Genomic DNA, 10,898 nt, shown 5'->3' on the forward strand with positions numbered 1-10,898 from the left:
GGGTTGTCCTATAGGGCTGGAGGAAATTGTCAACAAGGATTAGCAACTCTTAAAATTGAACTCCAAAATGTGCCATTTTGTTCCCGTGACACACTAATTCCCCTTGGGACTCACCCACACCTTGTCAGGCATAACCACTACACATGTCCATAGAGAAAATAACGATCCACGATGAAGATTCAGCCTACGATTGCAGTGAACAATCAGGAAATTAGGTCCACTCTACATTTGGCTCGACCATGTGGGATGGAGGTGGGAATGTATGCTCGAATGTAGCATGAAGATCAGCGCACGCGCAACGTACGTAAACACACAACTTAAACATGACCCGTGCATTCATCAGATCGGAGACGCGAGGCTGGTGAGTAAAAACTCAGATTTTCCACCCAAAAAATTGTCCCACGATACAAATGTCAATCGCTCTGAAAGATTGCAAAGTTGGGTGAATTTGTGTTCAGAAATTGAAATAACAGACAAAGGAATTTCGTCTATCAAAGTGTATTTCCTAAAGCCATAGTGTACTGACCACTAAAAAATCATCATGTTAGAAAGCTCACAGAGCCTTCTAATTCTAGAGGTATCATTTCCTTATCTTTTTGAGTGCATGTGGGTATGGCCTTGAGCACACTCAGTCATGTCAGTGCATAGCCCTAGAAAGTAAGAACATGTAAAATATTCTATTTTTTTACAAGTTCTGTTCATAACTGAATTTTGCAGGTGACTGTCCCATACCAAAGTGACTTTTGCAGGCTAAAGCAATCTTTTTTCTTCAGATTAAATTTTGTTGTAATTTTGAAAAGCACTATCAAAGAAAATGTGACTTCCCTACTTTTTTTGCAGTCAGAGATGTGAGACCTGCACGTATGTAGTTCTCACAACACGCATGAAAGCCCGACACAATGAAAGCCTGATGCTGATTGGCTCATCAGCCTGATACTGATAGAAAAACTAGAAAATATAGTTTGTTATCAGCCAATCAGCATCGAGCTTTCATTGCATCAAGCTTTCAAAGTTTCCATCTTGGTTTTTGAGCTTGTTTTCTGGTTGTAGTCTTTCACCCCGTAATTTCCCTCATAAGGCATAGCCTTGCCCTCTTCACACAAAATTAAACCTGCCAATATTCAAGAAGGTGTCATTACCAGCTGTTCAGATATGTGTCAAGAAATATCAGAATGTCACTTTTAGTGTCATTTAGACAGCTGTTTAACTTAGTTTTAGTGAGTCTTTATTACCTAATACTAGAACAACCCGGGTCCTAAAGGTAAGGATTACCAGAATGGGGCTAGTCCGAGTAACTAGGACTCTACAAATCGCCTTTTTAAATTCTATCATTTGGACATGGTCTATGGCTAGTCTATGAAATAGACCATGGCTGAGCCATGGTCTATAATATTTGAGCAGATTTGCTGATTAATTATGCAAGACAACTGCATCTTGACCTTTGACCAATCAGCAGGTGCTTTCTATATCGGGTCTTTGGTCATTCACCCATTGTCGCATCATACATAGACATGGATAAAAAAACCTAGACACAGCAACAAACTACAAAGGCTGTAGTCACGCGCTCTGTAAGCGATATGTGCCCGGCTGTTGTTGTATTACAAAACACTGCATTCGAATTGACAACTCTAACGTTAAGACCAGGGCCCAATTTCACGGCGCTGCTAAGCACACAATTTTCTGCTAACAGAGCCTTCGTCTATTTCAGGGAGACCGTAAGCATGAGCACAGCAAAAGGCAAGCTTACTTCCGAGGAAAAATTTGCTTAAGTAACTTAATGACGTAACAATAGAAATCTCCATGCACGCACGACCATTAGCACGTCCACGCCATGAAATAGTGCTTAAGGTTAGCAAATTTTTCTGCCATGCTAAACACAACTTTTCTGCTAACTGTTAAGCGGCGCCGTGAAATTGGGCCCTGATTTGGGAATGAAAAAACGTCACGATTTAGTAAAGTCGACTTCAATTGGCTCAGGCGCGAGATTGCATATTAAATGTGCATGCTGTGATACTTATTTATCAGACATTAGACAGGAGTCTGTCTAATATATGTAAAAAAATTCCAGATTCGTTTGCACACGTTTGCATATCAAAATTTCAACATGAAATCTCACGAAAATTAGACATCTGAAAAAGGCAGCACTTTCTGATTAGCCTATAAAGAGGGTGAGTATGCTTCTAAAGCAAAAATAAACTACAAACTTCTAATAACCCTCATTTTATCATTTAAATGCTTCAATGATGAGCCACTATTATTCTAGTTAAATGCTTCAATCACAGCAAGCTCACATTAAACTGTATTGTGTTACGCATTCCAACATGGCACATGTATGCATCAGAACAGCAGCAATCGTGTCAGTGTTTTATTCAGTCTGAGATCAGATTATAACAAAGCAATGGACATTAAGTTGGTGACGAGGATAAACAGAATAAACCTCTGATGCCTGGGTAAGCAACTGAATACCTAGTAAAGCAGAAACTTATGCAGAAAAAGGAGTAAATTTGTGGCGAAAATTGACATTGACATCGTGTACTTTTGGTGTAGTTACAGCATGGCCACGGGATCAGGACAGCAACCTGTACCGATAACTGTTGTAACTGAAATCAGAAACTTAAAGAGTCAACCATTTACTCACCCTGATGACCAAATATCAACTGGAAAAGCTTGGGAAGAATAGAGGGCATAGAGAGAGAATTTCGCTACTTCAAGATTAGCAGCCCCATCGACAAAAAGGATGCCCTGTTCATTTATGGTGGCAAAGAAATCGCCAGACTGGAGAAAAGCTTACCCGATCCTGGGGATGTGGATGATATTTATGAGAAGCTGAGGACAAAACTGAACAATTACTATACCCCAAAGAAAAATAAACATCATGCCAGATACCTGTTCCTGAAGATGAGACCCACACCCCAAGACACCACCATGGCTTATGCAGCTAGGCTAAGGGAAAAGGCCATTCAATGTGAGTTTGGAGACACTCGTGATGACTGAATTCTAGAGCACCTGATCCAGACCATAACAAGCAAAACCCTCATCCAGAACAAGAAGTGGTCGGTGACACAAATGTTAACAGAGGCCGCACAGATAGAGAATACATGTACGTCCTTGCAGATAAGCAGCATGAGGCCCCCTGATGACAAAGCAAGCAATGTGACCAAGGTGGGATATCAGCAATCATCACGACAGAAGAAATCCATCGGTGGGCATTATGGAAAGCCCAAATTCCATAAATCACCACCGTGCGCCTACTGTGGACTGACCGGCACCCACCCACAAGGCAAAAACTGCCCAGCCTATGGCAAGAAATGCAACAAATGCCAGAAGTGGAATCACTTTGCATCTGTTTGCCGAGCCGACCGACCCTGTGAAGAAAGCAGAGCCCTGCCCAGTCAGCCTGTCCTCCCAAAACATGCCAAACCCAAGCAGCGTGGGAATCGCTTCAAAAAGACGAGCATGGAAGAAGACGATCAAACTGTCAGTTGTAGAGGACTGTCTCATGTGCGGAGACCGTTTCGTGATACCAGAGAGTCTGCAGAACAACCTGACTTCACTTGCTCATGAGGTGCACCAGGGAATCGTACGCTGTAAACAACGCCTCCGTGACTGTTACTGGTGGCCTTGCATGGATCGAATGGTCGAAGAGGCCATACGCAACTGCTTCACCTGCCAATCCAATGACAAAACTGCCCGAACTCGGACTGCTCCACTCCAACCTGTGCCGTTGCCAGAGGGACCTTGGCAAAAACTGGCGATTGATATCACCGGACCTTTTGAAAAGGGTCCTCAGGACTGTAGATTTGCTATACATGTAGTTCTCATCGATTACTACAGCAAATGGCCAGAAGTTGCATTTGCTCGAACTGTCACTTCTAGCACAATCATTTCGATGCTAAATACGGTTTTTGCACGCGAAGGACTGCCCAATGAAATTGTCACTGACAGCGGAGTACAGTTTACTTCATCTGAGTTTGAGAACTTTCTGCACAACTGCGGAATCAACCACTACAAGTCATCGCTTTACTACCCAAGGGCAAATGGGGAAGTAGAGCGTTGGAATAGGGTTCTCAAACAGACCCTACAGCTTGCTTCACAGGAGAGGAGAGGGTGGTAAGAGGCAGTTGTAGAACTACTTACTGCCTATCGTTCAACACCACACCAGACAACAGGGAAGTCACCATCCGAACTACTGCACAATCGGAAGCTGATCACGCGTATGAACATTCGTCACGATAAACCACCTCAGCAGGATGATGCTGAACTTCGCAGTCGTGTTGCTCAGAGACAGGAAAAATCTCGCAACTACACTGACTCAAAGCGTGGTGCGATTAATCCAAAATTCAAGCCAGGAGACTTTGTACGCGTGAAACGACCAAACAAAGGGACAACCAAATTCTCTACTCCACAGAAGATTGTCAACACTAAGGGACCATTTACTTATGTGTTAGAGGATGGAAGAGTCTGGAACGCTTCAAAATTAAGTCTATGCCCTGTAGAATTTATGGCACAGGGTTCAAGCTCAAATGGCATTCAAAATTCCACAGCAGAAAACAAGCCTGTGGCCGGGGATGGTCAAGTTCGACATTCAACCAGACCTCGAAATCCCCCAGTGTGGTCAAAAGATTATGACATGTAGTCCAGACCCTTTCATACATATGTTCCATCAGTCAAGCAGTTAAATGACTAAATCTAGGATAATATGGACTCATGTAATTGGGACACTTAAATCTTATCGGACACTAGATTCACCATATTTACTCACTAGGGACTCTGAACTTTTGCCAAGTTACTTCGGGCTTTGAGAAGAATAAGGCTTGCAAGTTGAAACACAAAATTCACAGTTTGTTCATGTTGTTGCTAATTTTACTTAATAGTTGTTACTCGAGTTCTTTCTTAAAGAGGAGGGGAGATGTTGTGTCTAAATGCATTTGTGATATAGCGCCCTCCAGTGTTGGAAATGAAAAAGGTTGTTGCGTGGAACGGGAAAATACAAGTTGTACGTTACTACAAAGTTGTGTCGTTTTGTGAGTACTTTTTCATACAATTTACGGGGAATATACCACAACGGAGTTTAGGGGCAAACTGTGCAGCGGTTCTGTGGGAAATAGCTTGGTTGTGATGGACGTTTTTGTACTCGGTTGGTGTTTTGTAGAGGCAAACAATTTTGCGGGGTAAGTTGTCTATGAGGCTCCACTACGTGGAGCCTCATAGTTTACTTCTAGGAGTATTGTTGATGTACCCTAACGTGGCGCGGCCCCCAACGTGGCGCACTTTGATTTTTCGCCTGTAGTGCCTACCTAGAGCAAAAGTTTTAACTGAAATTTCACAGAAAGCGACATTTCATCAAGTTCTTAACACTCCCATTCATAAATTGCGAGTTTATTTACCCGTAACAAAGTTAGAAGAAAAATTTATTTTGGCGTGATTTTCCGATTTTATTTTCAAGTGCAAAGTGAACCCTTTGAAAATAACCCGAGAAAAAACGAAAATAATTTTGTGACAAACATCTGGCTGGGTATGTAAGTAGAGATAATAATGATTTATCAGAATCTATCAAGTTAAAAGAAATTCTTAAATGTTAATTTGGAATTTTCCGAGTTTTATTTAAGTGCGCCACGTTAGGGAACACTCCGCGAATTTGTGCCCAATTTCCAGACGCCACCTTTTTGAATTTCGGATTAAATTTTATGAAACCGAAATTGTTCACAGAGGTTAAATAGCACGCATTAATAAGGTAAAAGTACCAGTATTTTACTGCATGAATTTGAGGTTTGTCAACAAAGAGGTTTGGCCACACTACACGAGGAAAGTTGGGTAAGCTTCGAAGTGCGCCACGTTAGGGAACACGACTATATGGTGGTGTTCCCTAGCGTGGCGCACTTCGATCAAGAACTTGATGAAATTTCACTTTCTGCGGAAATTTCAGATAAAACTTTTGCTCTAAGCTAGGTGCTACAGGCGAAAAATCAAAGTGCGCCACGTTGGGGGCCGCGCCACGTTAGGGTACATCAATGATCAACAATATATAAAGACGACAACTTGTCCTTTGTAGATCACCAGCCAGTCTCACCATTCTCACCAATATGGCGTCGAATTCATTCATTGTGCTGCTCCTTATCTGCTATCCAGTCTTTATATATATATAGAGATCAGTGGTCGCACTGCTCGCCAAAACCTGGGGAAACAAATAATTATAGGCAGTGTATATTTTGCCGGAGACGGCAAACCTTTAGTAAACGTTAGTTTGCCGGATATGCACTGAACATGCGCAGTTACTGTTTTTTTGTACTTGAAACATTTTCCGGTGACAAGTTTTAGTCTGGCTCCATGCCAAAATTATCGTTGTTACCTCGTATTCACAAGATGGGATTCAGACCATTTTATAATTTCGGACTTTATTTCCCTTTTAAAAAAAATCCTCCAGAGCCACAAATCTGAAAAAGAAAATGTAATACTCTGCAAAAAATGTTTGAGACATGTTAAAATAATAAAAGAAGAATATTCTTATTTATTTGGGGATGAGAAAAAAAACCTTAAAAATGCGGTGCGGTCAGAATCGATCGAACGCGAGTCATCCCACTTACTAGAGCCTTTGCTTAACCATTACACCAAACGTGCTACACAACTTTTGGTGCGAATTTAATACATCTTATAATTCAGCCCTATTTTAAAGAGTACAGCGCCCTCTGTTGATATGGATTGCCGCCGGCAAACCTTTAGTAATCGTTAGTTTGCCGTCATTACCTCCGGCAAAATATCCACTATCATAATTATATACAACTGCGTGCGTACGTAACAAAAAAGTATCGTAGAGGGCGCCAAACAACCATGTATGCGGATGTCGTTTGGGAAAAGAAAATTTGCAGCTGTTTACCTCTCTTGACATCCCTGTGAGTGTGAGCTCAGATTCATCATAATTTGATTCTGCAGCCTTTGGTTCCATACTCGATACTAGAACATGTAGGCTACTACTGAGTACTAGGCCTAGTGTTTTCGAATACTGTCTCTGCTACAGTAGCAACGGGTAAAATACAGTCAGTAGCATGCAACGACCTAGCCCGACTGCGTCTGGCCGTACAGTACTATCGCAAGCTCTGTAGTACGGCCAGACGCCCGATGCTTCCACAGAGACTGAATTTTGTTGGCCGCCGATGTAGCGATTTTGCTACATCTTTCGATGGCAATTATCTTTTCATCCAGGACACAAATTTCCAAAGTTAAGGTTCGTAGTCGTAGAGCAACTCATACCTTTTCGAAAAAACGTTGTTTGGTCTCAATATTTTCATCCATCTGGCCACAAGACGAATTTCTGTCATCAGATTCCACAAATATCGTCCCCCATGCGATCCCCCATGCGATTTCAAAATGGCGGCCGCGCTGTAATGTTGCAATATGCAGGCGCGCCCGCGCAAACTCATGAATATGCATAAACAGTCTGTGACGTATGACCGTGTTTTTGGAAGTACGGCCCCGCCGCACGCACGTCCAAAAACACGAGGTCATACACGTCACAGACTGTTTATGCATATTCATGAGTTTGCGCGGGCGCGCCTGCATATTGCATATATTACAGTGCGGCCGCCATTTTGAAATCGCATGGGGGATCGCATGGGGGACGATGTTTGTGGAATCTGATGACTGAAATTCGTCTTGTGGCCAGATGGATGAAAATATTGAGACCAAACAACGTTTTTTCGAAAAGGTATGAGTTGCTCTACGACTACGAACCTTAACTTTGGAAATTTGGGTCCTGGATGAAAAGATAATTGCCATCGAAAGATGTAGCAAAATCGCTACATCGGCGGCCAACAAAATTCAGTCTCTGTGGAAGCATCGGGCGTCTGGCCGTACTACAGAGCTTGCGATAGTACTGTACGGCCAGACGCAGTCGGGCTAGCAACGACCGGACTTCAAGTTCTCCCCGCCAGTCCGCCACTCAAATGCACTCGGTTCAATGGAACTAGCGTAGACTTGATGACAAGTCGTTAGATAGTCGTATTTTGTCCGTGTCTTCAGTCGAACCAGTCATAGAGCTATGTCGAGCGCAAAGTGAGTCCCCCGCGCAAGTTTAAACCTGCGCGCACGCAAGTTTAAACTTGCGCGCGCATTCATTTCCTTGCTACAAATTGCGCACGCAAGTTTAAACTTGCGCACTGCATAGATTTTCCCGGCCACGCATACAGAGCCGTAGCCCGACTGCGTCTGGCCGTACAGAACTATCGCAAGCTCCGTACTACAGAGCTTGCGATAGTACTGTACGGCCAGACGCAGTCGGGCTAACAGAGCCGCTAAACTATTTTGCCCCTGGGTATACTCATGCAGATATGTAACATTATTTTTAAAGCAGATTTTTTCTCCATCACTGAGCTTCGGGAGACAATGTCTTAATGCCTTTTTTTTTAACATTTGATTAAATTCATTAATGAAATCATTTGCAAATTTATTTACTTTTTAAAATAATTACCATTTTATATGCATAGCGTTTTTAAGTTGTAAACATTTTTTAATATGAATTATTGAGCCTGCAATAAAAATATATTTGTTACAGTAATACATTTAATTAATTAATTAAATTAGTAATGCATTCATTAATTTTTTTTCAAATTATGCATTTTTGAAGTGTACACAGCGCTCGAAATGTTATGCAAGTATTTCTAAAAACAATATGAATTATTGTACCGTAAAATTTATTAATTGTTAAATTAATTACTATTTTTTTAAGAGTAAGTACTTTTTTAATTGTAGAATACATAAGCATTTTAAAAATAATGTAAATGATTAGTATAATGTCAAAACTTGAACATTGAAGGGATCATAATCATTCTTTTTACGTTAACAGCGGGTTACACCTAGGAAATTATGATTTATTTACATTCAAGAATATAAATAAAATGCCAATTAGGTTTACAAAGCAAAAAACTTGAAGCTGGTCTCCATTTTTGAAACAACTTCAGTACACTTGCCAAGCAATCGCCGCTAGTGTGCTTAAGTTGATTGCTTGCCCGGTCCCCTCCCTGGCCCCGCCCCCACGTACCCTTAAACAACTTCTCTGATAAGCACTGCTAAATCTCAATGTTTCTTTTCATTGATGCTAATTGAATTCCCCTTTTTATTTATTTCTTTATTCATTCATTTATTCCATTATTTCTCCATGTACTTTGTAGTCGTGTTTTGAAAAAAAATAATCTTCATCAGTGAAAATCCCGCCCGCAAAAGAAGGTTGCGATCGCCTTTGCGCAAGTTTAAACTTGCGCACGCAAATTAAAATGGCGCGGTGTAATTTCATCTCATCTGGGCGCTTGCGTCAAGTTGATCTGACATCGCGCACTCTGTAAGTGTTCTCCACTGTTCTCTGTCTAATGCCACGTGCCACGTGCATCGAACCACTGATCTCTATATAAAGACGGGATAGCGGATATGCGTACAACAAACACACAGTAGACTTTGCATATTGACCAATTCGCCCCCGGTCTCACGAAGATGGCCGCGTATAATTCGAACGTTCTACGCGTAAATACGCGCGCGTTGTATTAACAGTTGACGCGCATTTTGGTCACGTACACATATTATGATGTTCTAAAAGGGACACATTTCCGTAGTGATTATTATTTCAAAAACGCCGAAAAAGTGATTTGCGGCATTATAAAAGCAACCACGACGTTAGAAAAATTGTAGTAAACCTTGGTCAGTTGGTCAGCGGTGGTGGCCAAAATATACGTCAAGTGAACCGCGACGTTACAAAATAAATCATGCTGTCTATAAAAGACGGCAACTTGTCCTTTGTAGATCACCAGCCGGTCTCACCAATATGGCGTCAAATTCATTCATTGTGCGGCTCTTTATTTAGCTATCCAGTCTTTATATAGAGATCAGTGGGTTGAACACGCGGCCAGAAATCCGGCCGATCGACTTCGTGGCTACCTTTGAGCGGTTGAGCCAGGTCAAGTTGCTGTGAAAAAAAAATCATGCATGAGTGGGTTTACAACTTGGGCCTGTCGTGAATATTGGCGTCAATATTTGCGACATAGAGGCCATATGTCGTCAATATTGGCGTCAATATTGGCGTCAATCTTTGCGACTTGGAGACCATGTCGTGAATATTGGCGTCAATATTGGCGTAAATATTTGCGACTTGGGTCCATGTCGTGAATATTGGCGTCAATATTGGCGCAAATATAAAAATTGGCATTAAAAAAGTAAACCACGACGTCAGAAAAATTGTAAACCTTGGTCAGTGGTCGTGGTAAAAATATAAGTTGAACCGCGATGTTACAAAAGAAATCATGCTGTCTATAAAGACGGCACCTTGTCCTTTGTAGATCACCAGCCGGTCTCACCGGTCTCACCAATATGGCGTCAAATTCATTCATTGTGCGGCTCTTTATCCGCTATCGAGTCTTTTAATATATAGAGATCAGTGTTTTGGAATTATGGCTAATTAATTATTCATATGCACGAATGTTAATTCTGCTCTGTGTACCGTCGGGAGAAATTCAGTTTTCATGACGCGTAGCGCCAGAATAATTTTCGCTGCGCTGCAACCCGTGGTCTGATTTTTATGTTTTTGGTATCAAAAGATGCGCAAGCTAGGCTACAGGCTATAAAGTAATAACAGCTGGGGTCGCGGAAATTTTGTTTTCTCAAGGCTATCGATGAAAAAGACGAGGGGGGCGGACTCCTTGAGGGTTAATCCAGAGTACCGTAACATAACACCCCCTCCCCCCCCGGAAACAAAATTGATGGTAACAATCAACATGCACTACTGGCATAGGCTTCATTGTTCACCAGTTAACTGCCTGTCTGTATTTATTGCCATAATCACCTGCAATAACAGCGTAATATTATGCCAACCCATATGCTAAGGGATGTACATATAATGCATATTATAATGTAACTTA

The 10,898-nt window shown here is 41.7% G+C and overlaps 1 protein-coding gene across 2 annotated transcripts in view; it reads right to left on the reverse strand.

Annotated features, from left to right (window-relative positions):
- LOC119732556 (tRNA pseudouridine(38/39) synthase-like) overlaps positions 1 to 8,055 on the reverse strand; it is a 48,163-nt gene extending 40,108 nt beyond the window's left edge. Inside the window, exons 1-2 of one of the 2 annotated variants that reach the window (XM_038206125.1) lie at positions 7,905 to 8,055; positions 6,875 to 7,053 (exon numbers count right to left, since the gene is read on the reverse strand). In XM_038206125.1, coding sequence (XP_038062053.1) covers positions 6,875 to 6,915 — 41 coding nt within the window. In that variant the 5' untranslated portion in view covers positions 6,916 to 7,053; positions 7,905 to 8,055. The remainder of the gene's footprint in view (positions 1 to 6,874; positions 7,054 to 7,904) is intronic. The other variant, XM_038206124.1, reaches the window with a different exon arrangement.
- Positions 8,056 to 10,898: the final 2,843 nt, after the last annotated feature.

The sequence above is a fragment of the Patiria miniata genome, unplaced genomic scaffold (assembly GCF_015706575.1).
Source record: "Patiria miniata isolate m_02_andy unplaced genomic scaffold, ASM1570657v1 HiC_scaffold_24, whole genome shotgun sequence".
NCBI classification, from domain to species: domain Eukaryota; kingdom Metazoa; phylum Echinodermata; class Asteroidea; order Valvatida; family Asterinidae; genus Patiria; species Patiria miniata.